Source organism: Alternaria incomplexa (assembly GCF_024043165.1).
Source record: "Alternaria incomplexa strain BMP 0042 chromosome Unknown scaffold_6, whole genome shotgun sequence".
Classification (NCBI taxonomy): Eukaryota; Fungi; Ascomycota; class Dothideomycetes; order Pleosporales; family Pleosporaceae; genus Alternaria; species Alternaria incomplexa.
This window is the reverse complement of record NW_026249855.1, coordinates 1,290,137-1,311,396: the sequence shown is the minus strand read 5'-3', so window position 1 is coordinate 1,311,396 and position 21,260 is coordinate 1,290,137. Positions and strand designations below refer to the sequence as shown.

The 21,260-nt window shown below is 53.1% G+C and overlaps 8 protein-coding genes across 8 annotated transcripts; 2 read left to right on the top strand and 6 right to left on the bottom strand.

The window, feature by feature from the left end:
- Window positions 1-874: 874 nt before the first annotated feature.
- Window positions 875-1,984, bottom strand: J4E90_005007 (uncharacterized protein; the record flags this gene model as incomplete). Its single annotated transcript, XM_051434565.1, has 3 exons — window positions 875-976; window positions 1,034-1,515; window positions 1,564-1,984. 3 exons carry the CDS (start codon window positions 1,982-1,984, stop codon window positions 875-877), a joined length of 1,005 nt encoding a protein of 334 aa, XP_051291821.1.
- Window positions 1,985-2,915: 931 nt separating this feature from the next.
- Window positions 2,916-4,130, top strand: J4E90_005006 (uncharacterized protein; the record flags this gene model as incomplete). Its single annotated transcript, XM_051434564.1, has 3 exons — window positions 2,916-2,945; window positions 3,026-3,458; window positions 3,601-4,130. 3 exons carry the CDS (start codon window positions 2,916-2,918, stop codon window positions 4,128-4,130), a joined length of 993 nt encoding a protein of 330 aa, XP_051291820.1.
- Window positions 4,131-4,547: 417 nt separating this feature from the next.
- On the bottom strand, window positions 4,548-5,881 carry J4E90_005005 (uncharacterized protein; the record flags this gene model as incomplete). The annotated part of the gene is made up of 2 exons (XM_051434563.1): window positions 4,548-5,143; window positions 5,287-5,881. 2 exons carry the CDS (start codon window positions 5,879-5,881, stop codon window positions 4,548-4,550), a joined length of 1,191 nt encoding a protein of 396 aa, XP_051291819.1.
- Window positions 5,882-6,092: 211 nt separating this feature from the next.
- On the bottom strand, window positions 6,093-7,128 carry J4E90_005004 (uncharacterized protein; the record flags this gene model as incomplete). The annotated part of the gene is made up of 2 exons (XM_051434562.1): window positions 6,093-7,030; window positions 7,086-7,128. The coding sequence occupies 2 exons, from the start codon at window positions 7,126-7,128 to the stop codon at window positions 6,093-6,095; spliced, it is 981 nt and encodes a 326-aa protein (XP_051291818.1).
- A 787-nt stretch (window positions 7,129-7,915) lies between these two features.
- J4E90_005003 (uncharacterized protein) lies at window positions 7,916-10,410 on the top strand (the record flags this gene model as incomplete). Its single annotated transcript, XM_051434561.1, has 4 exons — window positions 7,916-7,933; window positions 8,111-8,818; window positions 9,493-9,710; window positions 9,762-10,410. The coding sequence occupies 4 exons, from the start codon at window positions 7,916-7,918 to the stop codon at window positions 10,408-10,410; spliced, it is 1,593 nt and encodes a 530-aa protein (XP_051291817.1).
- A 746-nt stretch (window positions 10,411-11,156) lies between these two features.
- J4E90_005002 (uncharacterized protein) lies at window positions 11,157-12,091 on the bottom strand (the record flags this gene model as incomplete). The annotated part of the gene is made up of 4 exons (XM_051434560.1): window positions 11,157-11,252; window positions 11,308-11,357; window positions 11,413-11,898; window positions 11,953-12,091. The coding sequence occupies 4 exons, from the start codon at window positions 12,089-12,091 to the stop codon at window positions 11,157-11,159; spliced, it is 771 nt and encodes a 256-aa protein (XP_051291816.1).
- Window positions 12,092-15,540: 3,449 nt separating this feature from the next.
- On the bottom strand, window positions 15,541-17,338 carry J4E90_005001 (uncharacterized protein; the record flags this gene model as incomplete). Its single annotated transcript, XM_051434559.1, has 3 exons — window positions 15,541-16,113; window positions 16,289-16,949; window positions 17,013-17,338. The coding sequence occupies 3 exons, from the start codon at window positions 17,336-17,338 to the stop codon at window positions 15,541-15,543; spliced, it is 1,560 nt and encodes a 519-aa protein (XP_051291815.1).
- A 2,502-nt stretch (window positions 17,339-19,840) lies between these two features.
- Window positions 19,841-20,076, bottom strand: J4E90_005000 (uncharacterized protein; the record flags this gene model as incomplete). Its single annotated transcript, XM_051434558.1, has 2 exons — window positions 19,841-19,894; window positions 19,948-20,076. The coding sequence occupies 2 exons, from the start codon at window positions 20,074-20,076 to the stop codon at window positions 19,841-19,843; spliced, it is 183 nt and encodes a 60-aa protein (XP_051291814.1).
- Window positions 20,077-21,260: the final 1,184 nt, after the last annotated feature.

The following is a 21,260-nucleotide window of genomic DNA, read 5'->3' as shown; positions in this document are numbered from 1 at the left end:
CCAAACTCCGAACCCAAAACCCGCAGGCAAACGGCGAAGCCTATTTGGCTTGGCTGTCGGCATAGTGCAACGCGACGTCGGGGATATGACGTGGGGACGTATCGTGGGGACTCCAGATGTGCCAGTCACAGGGCGGAAGGCCCCATAGCTGGTGGGTCGGCATGGCGGGTGGTAATTATCCTTCCATTCAAACGCCGTTGCTGCGATTGTGTTGAGGCTCTTGCTGTGAATCCTACAGCTGCAGTGTGGGAAGACGAGTCAAAGTTCTGCAGGGCCAAGGGACGGGATGAGTCGCTACCTGTGCAGTGCGGATGCAGTTTCTGAAGGAATGTGTGCGGACGTGTTCACGTGCGAAGATGTCGGGTGCCAGACTAGGCCCATGCTTAGCGTTGCTTACGGGCGGTGAGCTCGTCTTGTGCATGTGAAGAACCCAAACAGCAGCCGATAATTTCTTGAACATGCGATATTCTCACGATGCAAAGACCGACTCCAGATTTACTCTTACGGTTCCCCTTCTTCTCCACATTCCTTCAAAGACCGACCCCAGGTTTTCCTCCTCCACATCCTGCCTCCGCACGGAAGCTAGGCGATTGAAATTGCGACAAGCTTCTCATTGGCCTAATCACTAAGCAATCCATATGCCGAGCCAAGTCACCGGCTCCGACGCTGCCTCCTCTGTTCCTTAAGCCGACATGCGGCCTAGCATAGAGCGTGTCGGGACTATGTAAACGGCAATACACCAAGCTTTTTAGTTATAGCATTTCAGGTTCGCTTTCATGCAGAAGAATAGTTGCAGGCTGATTTTCATCATTTCTTGATTACCAAACTGAGTACATATGCTTCCTCTTCGAAGACCGATCGTCCAGACGATCAATCACAAGTTTGCCTTGCCCTTCTGTTCGGGTACTTGCGTCAACAGCTTATCACTCTGGATAGCCGACTTCAAGTTATCCAGGACTAATATCTCCATGTCGCGCTGAGAGCCGTCAGTCGTCGTTCAGAGTCAATGAGATGCGTGGACAGCGTCACTTACCTGTGTCTCGTATGTGCCGGTTCCAACGTGAGGCAGCAACACCGCCCTCTCGCACTCCAGTAGTTCCGGGTGGATCTTCGGCTCCTCCTCAAACACGTCCAGTCCACATGTCCAGACCTTGCCGCTCTTCAGCGCGTCCACCAGAGCGGCCTCATCGATCAATGCACCTCGTGCAGTGTTGACGATTATCACCCCGTCCTTCATTGTGTTGAACTGCTCCTTGCCAATGATGTGCGTAGTCGACGGGTTGAGTGCCAAGTTCAAACTGAGCACATCGGATGTCTTGAGCAGTTCCTCGAAGCTGACGTACTTTGCTCCATTCTCCTCGTTGGCTGGTAGTTGGTTGCGGTTGTGGTATTGTATCTTCATGCCGAATGCCTTTGCGCGATGTGCGACTGCCGAACCGATGCCACCCATGCCCAGGATACCGAGTGTCTTGTTCTTGGGGTCGTGACCGAGGGAGAAGTTACCGCGCCACTTGCCTGTACAATGTGTCAGAAATCGTTTAAGGAATATTTAGATATACAAACCGTTGTTGACTGCCATGTATGCTTGCTTGATATTTCGCAGCGCGCCTAGCATGAGCCATATGGCAACATCTGCAGTCGCGTCGTTAACCGCTATTGGCGTGCTCGAAACCGATATTCCCCTCTTTGTGCATGCTGCGACATCGATGTTGTTGTATCCCGCTCCGTTGTGGCAAACATACTTCAGGCTCTTAGGCAGAGCGTCGAGCAGTTCCGCGTTGAAATCTCCGGTAATCGGGTTTGAGTCGTTACTTCGGTAGAGAGCATAGATGCCGTCAAATTTACCGCTCTTGCACTTTGAGAGGAAGTCTTCTCGGTTACCATCGGGGTACTCGTGCAGCTTCGATGCTACTTGCGAGACCTGCTGCCATTCTTTTTGAGCGTGTGACAGCTTGCCGATAAGAAGTGCTGCTCGTTGCGACATGGTGGATAGGCGATGTGTGAAGGAATTTGAAGGGCGATTGAGTACTCTGGTAGAATGGAGGGGTCGAGAGGAAAGAGTTGCCGGTTAATGTTATCTTGAGCGCAGCGGCATTTGGTTACCTTTTATTACGTGCTGCCCAGATCCACCAACGGCGCTGCTCAAAGCGGCCTATCTCGGACCGAACTTGCTTGATTGGAACATCAAGCGTGGTAATTTACTCCGCTCAATTGAAAGCATGACAGTTTGTTATCCTCACTATTGTGTTGCTACAATCATCTGTGTATTGAGATGATGGAACCCCACCATCACGGCCTCGGCTGCCCCGCCATCGTCACTTCCAAAAGCTTATGCAGCGATGATAATATCCGGCAACAGGAACAAGTATTTGCCCAAACCTCCGCACAGCAGAAACGCTTCTGTTTACTATGATTTTTATTGCCTCCATTACGCGCCTGCTTCGCGTTGAATGATGACACGAGTATAGAACGCGCTCGGCATTTGATCTTGCCAGCCTATTCGAGTTCAAACGCCGACGAAACACGTGAGTAAGCTAGCCTCTTTCGCCGCACCAACACCAAACGAGCCAAGCGTGGTCTCAGAGCATCGGTGGTCTCTCATCTCCCGAGCCGAAGGATGCAGCTTCCAGACTCAGGCCGAACGCCTTCCAACATCAGGCAGCTGCAAGGCAAACATGCAAATGGCTGCCTACATCAGCCTGAACCTTATCGAACCTCGGAAACGGGCGAAATGAGCGAAATGATGCATCCGTGGCACCTATTCGGAAACTTTGGTGACTGTAGGGCGAGCACTTTACATCGCATGATATATAAGATCATGTAGTCTCAGGAAACAGAGTATCGCAAGTCGTCAGTGAGAACCAGCTTTCGAAACCTCATCACCCTCTACACTCATCGCAAGGAAAGCATCAAACATGGAACTCAAGAACATTGCAATCCTCGGTGTCTGTCTACCATTCATTCCCATCACATGTCACCTCCCTTCAAGCTGCTCTACAACGGCCAAAACTAACGTATATCTTAGCCGGGAGGCAACGTCGGAACTGCAATCATCACCGAACTCCTCAAAGACGAACCCCGCTTCACCATCACAGGCATCACGCGCTCAACATCAACCTACAAACCACCTCCTACCATCACCCATCGCACTGTCGACTACACGTCCTTTACGTCGCTCCAAGCCGCGTTACAGAACCAAGACGCAGTAGTAAACTGCATCACAGGCGGAGCCACTCATTACGAGCCATCCAAACTCATCATCGACGCCGCGGTCGCTGCAGGCGTCAAGCTCTTCTTCGCCAACGAATTCGTCGGAGAGATCACCCGGGAGGCGTTCAGGAGACTACCGGAAACTTTCGTTGGCGGTAAATGTAGGATCAGAGAGTATCTGGCGGAATTGGGGAGAGAGGGGAAGATGGCGTGGACGAGTTTGAATGGTGGGCCGTTCTTCGATATGTGTATGTAATTCCTCTAACTATTCGACTTGAAGCGTGATACTGATCAGCATATACTAGGGTTGATGAAAGGCCCTGCAGGCTTTGGTAATCTTCTCCCCATCAACTCCAAACCATCACCATCCCGCTAACATATGATGACCAGACATACCCAACCGCCGCGCCCGCATCTACGGCTCCGGAAACCAACCCTTACACTGGACACCCCTACCCACAATGGGCCTCGCAGCAGGAAACATACTCCGCAACCCTGACCTCATCCTCAACCGCCCCGTTCTCCTCGATCCCATTACCCCTTCCTCTACTGTCACTCAAAACACGTTGTTGCGCACCCTTGAAAAGGTTCTCCATACCACCTTCACCATCTCGCACGTCGATGTGGACAAGATCCACCGAAACGCTTTGGTCGTGTTGGAGAAGTGGAAGGAAGGCGGTGAGCTGGAGGAAGGGAAAGCGCAGATGGGTAAAGCGATGAAAGGGTTGGGCGTGTGTAACCAGTTTTATGAGGGCGATGATGAAGGTCATGCGGAGGACTTGGAGAGGACTGTTCAGAATGAGCTCGTTGGTGTGGAGACCATGCAGTTGGAAGATGCAGTGAAGGATGCGCTGGAGCGATATGGGCAGGACTGTCAGGTTGTTCAGGGTATGTACAACGTGGAAGCTTGTGAACTTTAAATGTTCTACTACTGCCAGTATGTGCTTCGGGTCTAGCATATCGTTACCAACATTAGAAATGCAATTATACAACTTCACCCTGGCATGGAATATGGGGCTTACCTCGCCGTGATGAGTATCATATCAAAGATGAAGCGCAAGGAGTCTCATGAAACCGCACTTATGCTAAGGTAGAAAACAGCAGCAACATGGGACACAGTCAACGGCTGCAGGAGTAACGGCAATCCTGGTACAGTAGTGTACACAGCAATTATGTGGTATACTACAAGCTTTTTTGGGTGTTGTACAACGAGACTGGGATTGCTGATTGCTCAGACATGCCGCTGTCATTCTATATTTTGTTCTAAACGCATGTCCTTGAAGGCGCAATGTTCATACCTCTTTCATCCACAGTGCTGGCGAATGTACGCGACACATCTAGCCACCACCTGGATCATACCCTTCATATCCTGGATACCCTTGCTGATCTGGATCCTGAAAAGCCGCTGGATCCCATTCCCAGTGATCGAAAGTTGATTCGTAGGGATTTCCATAGAACAGATTCAGAGGCTGACCGTATTCTGTTAGCCCAGTGGTGGGATCGTTCAAAATGTCGCCGCCAGGAGCGTCGTAGAGATCGAAGTTGCCTGTGTTGGACTGCGAGTAGATGTTGCTTTTGAATGGGTCAGCGCTTGGCCATGCAACATCTGACTGCTGCAACGTAAGAGGTTGACTGTACGGCTGATATCGCTGCTGTGAGTCAAAGGCCATATGCTCTATTTGTTGTTGCTTTTGGTGCTGATCCGTTATTTGTGGCTGAGGTAGTCGACGACGGGCCGCCTCTTCTTTGGTCTGCTTATTCATGACTCTGGCGATAACATTGTATGCGTTCTCGCTGACTGCGTCGACGGGTTTCATCGAGTTCAACCATCGTATGAGCTTATCGATGCAGGCTGTAATGTGTGACTTTTCGACCGTTAAGTGTATGCCGTCCAATGACAACTCAAGAAGTAAGACCGTAAGGGCTTGCATGACTATAGAGGTGGTTAGCCAAGCTCCATATCGCAATGTGTGAGGTTCTTACTTATATGAACAGCACACCACCACGGACCGTGTCCGTAAAACCACGCAGGATTGGGAGGATCTGGCAACATGGAAGTGAGATCTAGAGCTGCACCTATGCAGGCCTCAGCAGACTTCTGGTTGAATCGAGTCGACTGTTCGCTCTGGCCCTTTATGCGCATGTCTAGTCGGCATAGACAGGGCCGGGTGATGCAAATTTTGGCGTTGTGGTAATAGATGTAGAGCAGCACCTGCTCTCGGCTCAGGTTGCTCTCTGAAGTGGCAGCGGTCGCTGTTGCTGGACCCCGAACCAGGGAGTGCAAGGCCCAGGCTTCTAAATCGTCAGACAGCGAAGCAATCTCCTTTTGGGCAGCCTTCCAGGACTTGGCAGACTTTTGTGCGGAATACAAGCCAGACAAGATCTTGTCCATGAGGATATCGATCCTAACGTAGGCTACGTCAAACGGATCTACGCTGGTTTTGATCATGGACTCGCCAGTAGAAGACTCAGATGCCTGTCTGATTGCAGCTGATGTGGTGGTTTCACGAGACGATGAATCCAGTTCTGTACCCTTTGCGCCTGGTGGCGGTACAGTACAGTCAATGGCGCTTACAGTGCGTGGGCGCCCAGTTATGCAGGTAAGAACACATTCGATGGAGTAAAGTGACCACCAAATCTGGGCCAGGGCCTTCTTTCTCTTGGGAGACATGGAAGGGTCTTCGTGTCTGAGGTGCAAGCCTGCGGCCTGTGCGTGTCGAAGGGCGATGCCAATCATATACCAAGCTCTGCAACGTCCTTGTTAGCATACTTGCAGGCTACAAAGGTGAACGTGCCTTCGTTCATCCGAAGTACGACGTACCTGCTGACATGACCTATTGTCAAGTAGTAGAAAGACAGAAGCCCAAATGCCTAGACATAGGTCAAAAGATGTTGGGTCCAAATTCAATGGATTTTACCTGAATCAGCGCTTGATCTGGCTGCGCAACGAGAGTATCAATGCTTTGGAGCTGTAATAGATGGATTGCTCTCCACATATACACTAGGTGATCACGATCGTCGGCTTGCCATTCGTCGCCGATGAGATGAGAATAGCGTGCGCCAATAGCGAATACGAGGTTCATAACAGCTTTCCACTTTGGGCAGACGACCAGCGTAGGACTGCCCTGATCCTTGGCAAAGTACGTTTTCAGTTGAGCTTCGAACATGTCACCTAAGATGGGGAATGGGCTGTGCACAACTGCTTTGTAGTAGTCGAACAGCCTCTCGGCCGACTCAGCAGAGGGTATGACGTGTGGATCACCAACATCGATGTCGATGTTGGATTTGTCAAGGTAAAAGTAGTAGCCAGAATACTTGTCATGGTGCGGAGAAGGGCGAGTTTGGCTCTGTTGCTGACGCCCGTGGAGCGCTTCAGCACGCTGGTTAAAGGCGTCGCCGTCGATGCCCGGTGGCCCGTAAGGCATGTTGGCAGGTTCGCCCTCGGGCTGTTCGATCTTGGTTTCCAGGGCTCTGAGCCACTGAACGTGCGAATTGTGACCCATGTAGCCCGTGTTGTCTGCCTCATCCGTATTGAGAATGTCCTCCTGGACGAAGTCTAGGTCTTCGTTGGAGCCGACTGAAGCTGAGACGTGAGCTTCTCCGCCATCTACAGAGGTGGCGCTCAGAGCATCGTCATTGGGGGAAGGTGACGAAGCTCTTCTTGCGCGCTTGCCATGAGAGAGAGCAGGTGTTGGTGGAGGAGGCGGCGTGTCGTCTTCGAAAGATGCCAAGGTATCCTCAACTCTCTTCTTGCTCTCATCGTCAAGCTGGCTGCTCACTTCAATCAAGAGTGCAGTCAAGGCGTGTGATTTGCGTTGAGCTCTTTTACTAGTCAGACGGGGATGTGGAGCAGATGAACAAAGACGTGAACAGACCCTTTGAGGCGGTCCTTGCGCTCCAGGTCGTAGTGACAATCATTGTCCTGCCGTTGACAGTTGATACATTGCGGACGGTGGCCAGAGCATTTGATCTCTGGGGCTAGTCAGCAAGCCGAAGTGGTGCGAACTGGACATGAGGAAGGGCCCACTTCGTTTACGGCACTGCGTGCACTAGAAGCGGACGTCAGCACCGGCCCAATCGTACAAGAGAGTTTACTCACAGCCTTGCTCACTATTTCGGTGCGGACCCGAGGAGTTCTTGTGGCAGGCGGCATCTGGTATCCATGGCCAGGAATTCTTGGTATGGCCACCTTTGCCTCCCGGGAGCTGGAGCCCTCGGGCGGGTAGCGGCCGTTATCCATTCACTCGGACGTGACCACCTGCAAGTGCTGGGAGAAGGGGCGAAGCACGTGCGCAGAGGCGGAGGTAGAGGGAAAGACTGAGGCGGAGACAACGGTCCGCCTAGATGTCGTAGCGTGGAGTCACGAGTGCAGTCCTTATCGGAGTAGCAGCTGCGTCGTGGTGACGGAACGGGGGAGCATTCCGGCAGACAACCTTTACGCGTTGAACATAATAAGCCAGAATCGGGTAGTTTTCGAGACGAGGTGGGCGCCCATTAGAGGAAGGCGCTTTGTGCCGTGGCCAATGGGCGTCGAGGCGGGCGACGTCATGCTGTGTACGAGCAGGCAGGCACGTACGTAGGCGAGGAGGGAGGTCGAGGTCCGCGAGCCCTGCACCACCCACGTGCAGTATAATAGCAATATTCAAGACGGCGCGGCCACGACCCGAATCGCGTATCCGCCTGACAGGTGAGCCAGCTACTGCCCATGGACGAGAACCTGCAGGTGCCTCCAGCCCGCTCGCAGCCCACCCAGCGCGCGGCGTTATCTCGGGCGCGTCCTGCGTTGAGTCTGCAGCGGATTGTGGGCGTGGGAGCATGTGAAGCTTGTCGCGGCCGCATCACCAAGGTAAGTCGGCGGCCGTGCGCGAGCTAAACCCACCCAGACCTCTGACACGACCAGTGCTCGACCGAACGTCCCCAGTGCTCAGAGTGCCGCAAGCGGCATACGCCATGCAACTACCTTCAGCCTGCGGTCCGGCCCGTTGCTGCCAGTGCCAGGCGATACCATGGCCAGGTCCAGGTCCACGCACACCATCACCCCCAGCATGCCCTCCTCCGGCACATCTTCGCCCATCTGCGCTCCCAGCCATGGCACGTCGCCCAGGACCTCCTCGCCCAGCTGCGTCGCGGCACCGACGAGCGCAGCCTCCTCCGTTTCCTTGAGTATGGCAGTCTGCGTGTCCAGCTCAAGCTGGTCCCAGACACGACATACCAGTTCACCGCTCCCTATCTTGCTGACATGATGCCGCTGTTTGGCAGTGCCGACAACCCCTACCTTGCCTCCAGACTGTACAAGGCCCTGTCAAACGAGACTGCCCATCACGGCACCGACATCCAGGAGCAGACCCACAGCGCCATCTACCACGTGCCCTATCCCGGCGCCCGCATGTACGATCCACGCATGTCGCCAGACACGCTGAGGCCGTCCAAGTGGACTTCGATAAGCGACGACGACGTCTTCCTCACCCGCCTTCTCGAAGGCTACTTCCTGTACGAGTTCCCATTGTGGCCTTGCTTCCACAAAGATCACTTTCTCGATGACATGACTGCTGAAAGGTCTGATTACTGTTCACCACTCCTAGTCAGCGCCATTCTCACCGCAGCCTGTGTAGGTTCCATCTTGACTTCTCCCACTTGCTTCCTTGTGAGCTGACACGATCAACAGCACGGCTTGAGTACGCTTGAGCAGAGGTCCGAGTTTTGGAACCCCAACACCTATAGCTATCGTTGTATGGCTGAGACCAGACAGCTATGGGAGCTAGAACAGTCACAAGCCGTGTGTAGTCTTCCCTCTGCCCAGGCAGCTACCATCATAGGCCGAATATACTTCGCCAATGGCATGGACAAAATGGGCTGGACAATGTGGTCTCACGCTCTAGCGCTTGCGGATAGACTAGACTTATTTGCTAAGACCGCGCAATACAATAACGAGAAGGACCGCATTTCAAGAACCATCACAGCCTGGGGCATCTTCTCTCAGCAAGCGTATGAGCTTACCTGATTTCTCCTTGCCCTCGTCTCCTCTTTCCCTCCCCCTCCTCCTGCCCCTGCCCCTGCCCCTACCCCCAACGTAGTATTGAGATCGCCTCTGATGTAGGTTCAGGTTCTCTTGCTTTTACCTTATGAAGCCCCCACTGTCTCGACTTCCACCTGAGGACGGCTTGCCCGCGTACCAAGACGCACACGACTTCTTTGGCGAGATTTGGGTCAAATACCCTCTTGCGACACACTTGGTACGTCCCCACTTGTCCCTCATGATGGACCAAATTGACAAGCTACTAGACCCCCATCTATCTGGGACAGACATTCCTGTCGCTTATCAAGCTTCGATGCATCATGAACGACATAGCCGGAAAGGCTCTTCCAGAGGACGATGGAGATAACAATCTCGATATTGAGCAGGCTAGTCGTTATCATCTTATGCTGGTACAATGGTTCCGTGATCTTCCGGAGCCGTTACAGCCACAGAATGCCGCCATGCCGACACAGCTTCTGCTACAGTGAGATTTGACACACCTTCCATGTACAAATGACTAACGTTTGGGTCACAGCATGCAGTTTCACAACCTCGTTACCATGACCTTCCAACCGTTCCTGGAAAAGGAAAAGTCTCTCAACTGGCCCAACCATAGTGGCGCATTCCAAAAGTATACAGGCTTCAGTCCGGCCCAACTATATGCTGCCTCGAAAGCGAGTCTGCAGACGCTTCTCCACATGTTCTTCCACCGTCACGGCTTCGAAGCATACTACATATTCCTACTCCAGGTCCTCGTCCAGCTAGGCTTCGATTCGATCGAGCGTCTTCGCACCCCGGAAGCGCAACAAGAGCATTTCCCAGCCATAATGAAAGCTACACGAGCCACGCTCATATTGTGCGCCAAGGGCTTGCGCGACCAAGGCCATAACTTCTTCTTGTCTGAACTCGTGTTCCGCATTTTGCGCGACAAGATGAATCCGGTAGACGTCAGGCTGCTCAAGGACTGGGCGCACATCAAAGACGAAGGTGAAAGGGAGAAATCGATGATGGAACACGTCTATGGCGAATACCCTGTCAACGTAGAGTCCATCACCTCGGATCCGACCGAGCAACGTCTGAATCGGCTGTTGCAGACTATGGCTGATCTCAAGCTTCCCAACGATACTGCTGAGCCAACTCAGCAAGATAGGGCATCGAGGACATGGCGAAGCATCGTTTTTTGAACGCGCCGAGAGATTGGTGGAATCGGAGCAAGGTGGAGGCTACAACAACGCTGGATACAATATACGATTTATTGGTTACTGTGCTATTCGCTACATCCAGCCTCAATGCTTTGGCTCAGAGCTGTAGTTTCCATCTCCTGCGCATCTTCACGTGTGCTCAGAAACCATAGAGCGTGACCCACTTTGTCCGATGGGTCTTTTTCGCCGGCCACTAGTCCTGACGAAGTACTGTAATCCGGGAAAGCTCATCCACCAACCCTTTGATCCACGATCACGATCACCATGGTAAAAGTTTTCTGCGTGCTATGTGCTAGCGGCTAGATCGAAGAACTGAACGAATGGTATGCAGGTGTCCGCGGCCAGACAGCTACCATTGGCTACGGGTAGTATGCCCTTCGAGCTAGCCCCATCTGTATTTTCGAATCGAGAATTATGCGCGTGTTATCGTAAAGGTACAAGTATCGTCAGGTGAGGTTCTGGTTCTTTGATTGGAATCCATGGATGCGACAGGGGCATGCGCTGACTGGTGATGTCACTGCTTGGTTCGGCAGGTCTTTCGGAACGACACATGTCTGGGCGCGGGTTGGTAGGACTGGACACTTGAATAGCGGCACTCTTACACACTCTCTACACCTAGCGCCACATGTTCAACAACGGGTTTTTGATCTCTAATTATATCTTTTCGAAGTCGTGCTGTGCATATGCACCGACCCTCTCTATGGATCTATCGGAAATGCCGACGCTCATCATTGGCTCTTCTTCTTCTGCATCTCCATCTTTCTCTCGCGCTTATCGGCGATCCTCTGGAAAATACTGCCATCGTATACGGCGCGAATATCTTCCTTGTTATTGTTAGCATCAACAGCAACTTAAGATAGGTTCTATCATATCGCGTACCTTCATCATCCGACCGTCTTCGGGCCAAAGTGTCAAATACGTTGCAGTCCCTTGTCTGATATCAGCATTTCACCCCTCATACAATCCAAAAACGATTGTGCTTACATTCAAAGATGAATCCACACATCCCGATAGGATCATTGATATTCCTCTGCCCCTTCAACACGTTCACCAGATCACCCACGGTCAGATAATCCCGTCCCTCGGCGTACTTTGTGAAGATCTCTTCAAATTTCGACGGTATAAACCGCCCCTCGGTATCGTAAGTGCCTGTATCACTACCGTGCCGCGCTCTGTGCACGTTGTTCAGAAAGAGACGGAAGTAGGGGTCCGGAAGCCATCCCGAGCACGTGGGATATGAGAAGTTGATGTGGATGACCAGTACGGCGAAGGCGGAGAAGAAGAGTCCGCAACCTAGGCGGTAGAAGCCGACAAAGGTGTCTTGCGGCCAGAGAATACCATCGTGATCGCGGTCAAAGAAGTCGCAGTGTTGTTGCAGCACGGTTTGGTGTGAGTGCTTCTTTGCCCAGTCGTCTTGCGTGCTGCCTTGAGGTGTTTCCTCTGAAGGAGCGAGGTTTGCACGTGCGACCGCTATTGGCAGTTAGCAGACGACGTAGTAGTAGCGTACCCGCCGTGTGTACGTACCTGCGTGTGGTAGGGTTGATTTCTTCCCTTGAATGTATGGTTTCCTCTCTTGGGTAATGGGTACATTGTCAATCGCGTAGACTGGTACGTCTCCACCAGACTCCGCACGTCCATTATTTCCTTCCATCTTTGCGATCATGATCACGGTAACAGTATGTATGGGAATTAGAGGAGGTTACACACGACAAAATACAGCTCGATTAAAAGCAACGCCCTAGGTATTCGCCCTGCTGTAGTCGCGAGGCTTGAGCCGCATGTTCCTATTGGATCAAGGGCTCACCATGACGTCAATGACTATGTCAAGAGCCTTGGTATGGCAGTGCTGCATCTTAAAAGAGTTTCACGGCTCTGTTTGCCACGTTTGAGACTGTCGGGTCGTTTCCGTGTTGTCACTGTGATTGCAATGTGGCGTGCGTGTGCTTGCATCCTGTACGACGTTGGTTTGCGGCTGCTATCTTTCGAAATGTGGCTCCGCGGCCAATCACCGAAATGTGACCCTGCTCTGGAGCACGCCGTGGCTTGATCTTCAGGTACGCGTCAGACCTAGATCATCCGCGATATATCGCCTGTTCATATACGTCTGCCGTCTACGTGATACATCTTCCTCGACTGTTAAGGCAGCGCATTTGCACAGTCATAGTATCCAACTGTTCGACTTTGAACAGCTGAAGTCAAAACTCGCTCCTCTAAACGTTGTGTGTTCACCGGGGAGTGCATGATGCTAACGTCATGCTCCAGCGGAGAAAGACAGAATGCCATGAGCGTGCCGTGACCTGAACTTTGACGGTTGATGTTTCATGATGAATGTTGCCTTCGATCGCGACGTTGTAGTTCCTTATCCAATGGTAGCACAATTCTTGTGGTGAGATTAATTAATGGTTGCAGACCTGGTGTTGATCGAACAGCGAATCCAATCTGGCTAGCGCGATCTCGGGGATGAATGACGCGCATGCACGGGACCGCGGGAACACGCGCCTTCCAGGTGTCGCGTCTACATCGCATTCTTCTATTCTACTATGTGACTGCACTAGTACCCTCCAGGACTGTCTTACGCCTTCCCGAAACGCGACTTTGGTATCTGACATGAGCCGTCAGTCGGCATGTCGTCCCCATCGCCGGAGTTTCATTCGTCGCAGTTCTCCATCACCTCTCCGCGTCGCATTCCCAAGTCCAAGTTCACGTATAAACAGCTACACCAGCTCAAGACGTACAGCCCGCAGACGCCCCTCCGTGTGATCGCACATGTCGACCTCGATGCCTTCTACGCGCAGTGCGAAACCGTCCGCCTCGGCATCGACCCCTCCAAACCTCTCGCCGTACAACAATGGCAGGGCCTGATCGCGATCAACTACCCCGCCCGCGCATTCGGACTCAGCCGACACGTCACATCGACAGAGGCATTGAAGCAATGCCCGGATCTTATACTACAACACGTTGCGACGTGGAAGGAAGGAGACGAGACATGGGCGTATCATGAGAACAGCTTCAAGGACATGGCGACGCATAAAGTCAGCCTGGACCCATATCGCATGGAGAGCCGCAAGATCCTGAAATGCATCAAGGAGACTCTGCCCGAGAAAGAACAACGCGTCGAGAAGGCGAGTATCGACGAGGTTTTCATGGATCTGAGCGCGCAGGTGCATACCATATTGCTGGAGAGATACCCCGAATTGAGAGGCCCCGCGCCGTACGACGACCCGACGGAGCCACTGCCGAAGGTGCCTACAACCGTGTTGGACTGGGCGGCCGATGCGCTCCTTGAGACAGGCGAGGAAGATGGAGAGGACAGAGATCCAGACTGGGACGACGTGTGTATGGTTATCGCATCCGAGATCGTACGAGATGTGAGGAGACATATCAAGGATACGTTGGGCTACACATGCTCTGGGGGCGTTGCGAGGAACAAGATGCTATCGAAACTAGGATCAGGATACAAGAAGCCAAATCAACAAACCGTTATACGGAATCGCGCTGTCAAGCACTTTCTCTCCGACATGAAGTTTACCAAGATTCGCATGCTAGGAGGCAAACTGGGGGACGAAGTAGTGGCAATGTTCGGGACAGACAAAGTGAAGGACCTTGTGGAACAGCCGTTGGACCAACTGAAGAAGCTAGGCGATGACACCGGCAGTTGGATATATTCCATCATTAGAGGCGAAGACAGCAGCGAGGTCAACCCGCGTACGCAGATCAAGAGCATGCTTTCGGCGAAATCCTTCAGACCGGCCATCAACTCGTTCGAGCAGGGTGTACGGTGGCTACGCATTTTCGTGGCGGACATATTCTCACGGTGCGTGGAAGAGGGTGTGCTGGAGAACAAGAGAAGGCCCAAGAGCATCAACTTGCATCATCGCCAAGGTGCACAGACACGAAGTCGACAAGCACCGATACCCCAAGGCAAACCATTGTCAGAAACCATCTTGTTCGATCTCGCCAAGAATCTCCTCGCTCAAGTTGTCGTCGATGGGAGAGCGTGGCCTTGCTCCAATCTTTCTCTGAGCGTCGGGGGTTTCGAAGATGGCATCACGAACAACAAAGGAATTGGCGGCTTCCTCGTTCGAGGCGAGGAAGCAAAGGCCATGCTGTCAAGTGGCAGAGCTACCGTCGGTGGAGGCGAGCCACCAGCAAAGCGGAAAAGGACGAAAGGCAACATTGCTAATTTCTTCGGCCCGAGAGATGAGAAGAAGAGTGACTTCGATGCTGCGAGAGCTGTGTTGTGGAAAGCACATAGCGAGTCTACAAGGGACGAGAGTGGAGACGAGGCGGAAGCAACCGGAGAGGATCTCGATCCCTTCCAAGCACAACAAGACGATGAAGCACAGCGACCATCGACACCACCATTAGACCGTCACAGTTCAGACATGGACCTGTATCCACTAGATATACCCCCCTCAGCCCAACCCCAGCCCGCGTCACATTCCCCACCACAACAGCATCACGACCCAGTAACACCGGTTCCTCGTGCTAGACCCTCCGTACCGCAAAGACCACCCGAGACTTACTTTTGCTCACGTTGTAACCTCCATCTCCCACCAGGCGAAAAAGCCGAACACGAGGACTACCACTTTGCCCTCGATCTATCGAAGGAAATGCGGCAGGAAGAAAGGAATCCTGCACCGGCCCCTGCGAGAAAAGGTGCTGGCGGTTCGAAACCTTCTAGAGGGCGGGGACGGCCACCGGGAAACGGTGCTGGGAGAGGAGACGGGGTGGAGAAAGGGCAGGCCAAGCTGTTCTTTGGAAAAGGGAGTTGATCATATTGAGTGTTACGACGGGTCAATGTTTGAATGAAGACACGTTGTTTGGAAGTGAATGCTTTCTTCTTGAGCCCCGGATACATTCGTGATAAAGATGCGCTTATCCGCTTTGCCTCTGCGATCGTCCATGACTGCCAAAACTAATGATATAGTCTGACGTTTACGGTCCCCCGTTTCACCACACAACGTCGAAGTCCAACTGAACTCGCGGCACCTCCTCGCTCCCCTCCGGCATCCTATACGTAAAGTTCCAAAACTCAAAGTCACTGTATTATGTTAGCACACGCCCATTGTTCTTGCCTCCTTCTCCACACACGACGATCTTCGGGTGAACTTACTTTATGACTTCGCCCGCTCCCCCAACAAGCCCATTAAACGTAACCTCGGCATTCAAATCCACAGACCCGGACACCGCAACGTCAATACCCTCTACATCTTTCCAACCCCGCACATCCCTCTTTCCATCCCACCCATTTGTGCCGACCAGGAAGGAAAACGCACTCGACGCATTCCCCATTGGGTACTCCAGCATTAGGCTGCCTTCTTCCACAACGACATCCAGCGCCATGGTCTGAGCATACAGACTCATCCAACCCACGGTTCCGTCCTGTCTCTTCCACTGCACGACCGCAGGATTGAATGAGTTCTTATTGATGGACGGGCCGCCGACGACATTCTCCGAGAAGGACTCCGCGCCGATGGTCAGGTTGGGGCTGAGATAGGCGGTTATGTTGCGTGGGTACGTGTCGTAGGGAGGTGAGAAGGCGGAGGTCTTGACGGTGTGGATCCCGGGGAAGGAAGAGAGCGATGAGAGAGTGGTGTTGGGGACCAGCGTATTGTGGTAGGGCGCTAGGATAGCGACGAGGGGGCCGATTGCGAAGTCGTTCTTGTGGCCCATGGCATATGGCTATGTTTGAATCGTTAGTTTTGCACCTCTTCTATCAGAGGTGGCTAGAATCCGTGCCGCAGTTTGCAGTATACATACTGCTACATCTTAACAAGTGAACCCTTGCTAAGACGATGTATACTGCAACACGAATTGTACCCATCCCTGATGTGATTTGGGAGTGAACAGTACATACCTTCTTGTTAACAGGCGCCATATCCTTGCCCACAATCGTCCACATATGCAGCGCCAGAATACTGAGATACCGATTCATATCGAAACCGTACGCGCGATCCCAGGGTCCAGCCACATTCTTCAAATCCGCATGATATAGCTCACCCAGTACAGACCATGTGTCGCGAATCATCTTCGGTCCATACTCGCCCATTATGCTATCACCTGGCATATACTTTGCCCAAAGCGTGAGCGCGTACAGTGAAACACCAGCGTAAGTTCCAGAGTTGAACTCAGAAAGTGTGTTGTCGCGGACAAACAGATCAATGACCTCTTTCGCATAGGCTTCGCCTGCGTTTGTCATGTTGGAGTCGTTCGCGCGGCGACCAACGTATCCGGAGACAAAGGCCCTCATGATAGAGGGGTTGCTGTAGGCCGGGTAGAGGTTATCATCGTCGACGCCACCGACGCGGTAACTATCTCCAATTGTAGTGTTGAACAAACTCTCCAGTATGTAGTCTTGAACATCTTGAGGAAGGAGATGCGGGAATTCTTCTAGCATAACAACAAACGTTGTGCCGACGAAGCCACGCCAATTAGGGTCCCATGAGTTGTATATCACAGCTGGATACTGTTCTGTGCCCACGGTTGGCTCTTCAGGATAGATTTGATAGTCGCCGTACCTTGGTTATGTCAGCAAGATTTGCCAGCGGCATTGGATGGTCACTCTGGACTACCAAACTCACCATTGCTCACTCTCGTTCTTGAACTGCCCTCCAATGACGTTTTTCACGATACGTACTGCCTGCTCCGCATCATCGGCTTCGTTCCGCGCCAACAAGCCAGCTGCATACCAGACGCTCGACCTCGTGTCATGCGTCAGGGCAGCCGCGTCCAAGCTGAACAGATAGCCTCTTTCGTTGTCATAGTACATGTCCATCCAGTCCATCGACTCGTGCAACAAGCCCGTCGCATACGTTTCCGTAACATTACGCGGCAGTAAATTACGGCCTGCAAACACCTGTTGGGCCAGCAGGGTCGAAGCCACCCACAGCTTTGGGAACGCTATCATGGTGTATGTCGTGAAGAGCTAGAGGTAGAAGGTTTGCAACCCAACATGGCGGCGCCCATGATGTAGTCTGTTGTGACGACGGGCCAAGCTCGACATTGCGGGAGTATCTCCGCTATCGCTGGTGGATGCCGAGGGGTTCGGCATTTGCTACTGCGAGATAACGGTGCCTTCGGCGTTGATGTTCAATTGCGGATGTGTTAGGCCCGGATAATTGTTTGGCCAAGCGGAGGAAACTTCGAATCTGATCACCGACGTGGAAAGCGACATCCTGACTCGTGAGAACACGTGGTGACCAGACACTCCGAGGAGGTGACTAGATAGCACGGCTACAAGTTGAAAACCTTATAGCGATAGCAAGAGGATCGTCGTGGAAGTAAACGATTCCGCAAGACTATACTCCTAGCTTCAGAGTGGTTTTGCGATGTGGTTCTAGAATGGGCCGAGCCGCTTCACCTGCTAAGACAACAGCTAGCTCGCGAGATTTTCCATGCTGCATCATCGGCTTGAGCTTGTGGCGTCAGGAGGCGAAGCTCGTGAGGTCGTCAAACTTTGAGTAGCTTCTTTTTTCCAGATTTTCAGCTTGGGAGGTTTAGGGATCTGCGCACCTAAAGTATGCAGATCGTGCAACGTCGGTGTGGTTGGCAAGATCTACCTCGGCAATGCGCGCAAGCAGGTGTTCATCTGTACCCACATGTACTCAGATTTCAATCGACACGAACATGCCATAGGTATCAGGAGTTCATAGAGCTCCTCTACAGCACGCACAGCATAATATTGGCAGGCACAGTCCGGGTGTCGGCATGAGATCTGCATAGTCACGTGGGGCAGCTGAAAATGGCGCAAGAAGATTGCCGTAGCGTGGTGATAATCGTGCCGATCGGCGGGTAGAGGCAGAATGCGAGATCAACCCACCGCCCATGCTAGTCATCGTACCATTGAGGCGAATTGCATGAAGTGACTCGGTGGCGCAGAACAACCTAGATTGTGATGACTTCACCAGGGAGCGAGGGGATAGCTTGTCAAGCACGATGAACGGAGCGTCAGTGTGGTGATGTCAGTGAGGTGAGTGGGCGCAAAGCATCCAGCCGCAATCCAGTGCGGGATCAAAGCAATGTGATGGGCACAGTGGTGTTTACTTCTACCCATGCTGTGCATGGGCAGATAACCGTTCATTCGTAAACATCGACTTCGTGGAGCAACGCCCGTGTCGTAGGTATATACATAGCAAGAAAAGCAGAATCCGGGGAATTGATGCAATTGCATGATAATGACAGCCATGAGCGGAATACATGTCCAAATGGAGGCTGGAAGATCCATGGCAGGAATTGGTTCCGCATCCCGCAGAGCAAAGATCCAGTCGTGTGAGGAGAATGAGAAACGAAACCCAATTTCCCAATTAACGTACATAAGATCAAAAACAAAGAAAATCCGGGTAGTAAATGCTCCTGTGGGCTGCTCCGCCAGGCTGGGAGAGGTATGGGTCCATGGCTTAAGTCCCAGGGAAACAAATCTGTCCGGATGCTTTTGGTAATGGCAAACTCCCTACGGTACCCAGAGGGTAGAAGATGGATCCATTAAAACATTAGAGTGGCCAGACTCCAGAGCACCATCCAGTAGCTTGGAAAGAAGGGGTATCTCCGGGTTCGGTGTATCGACGCAGGAACAAGGACAAGGCCGTCAATGGAGATGGACTCTATCTTGTACTGTACCTAGAGGTGCCAGACTGTGGATTGCGTGACGATTGAGGTTGTTGCGACAAGGGATATTCTGAGGGAGAAATGTTAGTTGTGTAGTCGCGCAACGACTGCAATGACTTACGACGACCGTCAGAGGCAATGTAGTAGCCAGGAGCGGCTGCTGTGGCACTAATGGGGCTTAGCGATAGACCAAATAGGGTTCGTCATAGTAACCAAAATACCTTGGAGTAGCGTACTGGGTCGCTTGGGTGGCCGGCTGGCGTCCATAGGGGTCTGGGGTCTGCGCTGGGTAAGAGGAATAAGCAGACTGCGCAGGGTAATCCCGTCCGCTGGGCTGTTGGTAAGATGAGTACGGGTCCGCTGGCTGGGTCCTGGGAGCAGCAGAGACGGAGGAGGCCTGGTATCCTGGATGCGAACTTCCATACGCGGATGTGGGAGTCGTGGTATAATGGGGATCACTGCTACCATAGCCTGAAGACGCATACGTTGTCGCTCTAGACGACGTTGACGACTGGCGAGGTGGCTGGTCATATGGATCCGCCGCCGACTTGGGCGCACCGTGTTCATACGGTTTTGTCGGACCCCAATGCTGACGAGCAGCATGTGTACGAGAGTCTTGGTAAGCGACTAATGAAGCGTTAGAGCCCCCAGATACCTTAGTAGTGCGCACTTGAGGACTATGGCTACCTCCACGTCCGACGTCGCCAGGCTGGCGCTCCTGTTGCCAGCGCTGAGAGTCCATCTTCAAGTCCTGAATCATTTGCTGGGGGTTCGTTAGCGAAGTGCGCGAGCACCGTCCGACGGCTCAACCTACCGAGGTGAGTGTGCGGTACGCGGTTATCCAGTAGCCTGGCTGGCCCTGCGAGAGAGTTAGTTTTCCGTCGTACTGGCATCAAGGAGACATGTGCGGACCTGGTACTCTCCGGTGCCTGTGCCGGGCCTGACAAGCGCATCTGGGCCCAGGTAGCGCTGGATGTCGGCGGTGATGACTTCTCTCGCGATGCCATCGCCTGGCACAAACCACTGATTTGCGCGCGACATGGTTATTGAGAGGCGTGTGGGAAGGTTACGAAAAGAAAGATGACAGTGATGTCAGTCCTGGAATGGGGGCCAAGCTATGGGAGCTAAGATGGAGGGGCTCTAGGCAACCAAGATACGGGCAAAAGCAGTCCTGGGAGTCCGAGGGCTGAGGTGTCCAGAAAGAGTCCAGGAGAGAGGTGTTCAGAGATGCAGGACGCAGAAGCGGGGGTTTGACCAATATACCGGCACCTTGGGGGGTCTGGCCTGTGACAAGAGTGGACCTTGACGGCGTGGCTGGATGCAGCTTCCTGGTGGGGGCGGTCACAGCAGGTACTCGGAAGTAGAGGGAACTAAGATCCAAGCACTATGCGCACTCTGGCAGACAATGCGCAGCGTACGGGCGACGGGAAGAGTACTTTACTGAGTGCTCAAAGAGTCGAGGAGCCGCAACTGAACAATGGCTTGCAGCGGGAGCGGGGGGTGATTGGCCGTTGGGGTGATGGCGGTGATGCAGGTCAAGCGGTTGGGCAGCACGCTGAGCGCAGGCTTGTGACACTGGTTTGGCGGAGTTGATGCAGGCTGGTTCTGTCGAGATGCGATCGATGGGAAAGCAGCAGAAGGGAAGAGAAAAGAAGACGAAAAGCGCGGCGTACCGTCGGCAGCCGAACTAATTATTCGAATGGGCCAGCAGTCTCCATAGCTCGAGCGTCTGGTGCGCATTCGACGGTGTGGAGACGGACCTGGGCAGCCCTCAGGTGGCGTCGCTTGGGCAGCAACTGCGAGGGTGCCCGAGACCAGCCTGACCCTTCTGAGCCCTAGTGACGGTGATGCAAACGGGCATCGTCGCTTGTCAGCAGGCACTTGTTTCTTTACCGCGCGCGCTGCTAGCCGTGATTGGGCAAATTAAAGCCATTTGCACTGCTCGACGAGCCCTTCAAGGTTTGCCGGCGTGTGGAGAGGCTTTCGGGGCTAGCCGCTGGTGTTTTTACAGACATTTCTTACCTGTCCGCCGGTGAGCCCTGCATCATCACCCCCAACAACAACCAAGGCTACGCCCTGGTCGCTCGCTTCGGCCATCTGTGACGTTGTGCGCCCAGCGTCGGTCGGTCCAGAAAGCTTCACCGACTCGCTGCCGCCGCTCCAGCATGCCACTCTTCTCGGGCGCCGCCACTTCATCAGCGGCCGAGCCCAGCACGACGATCTGT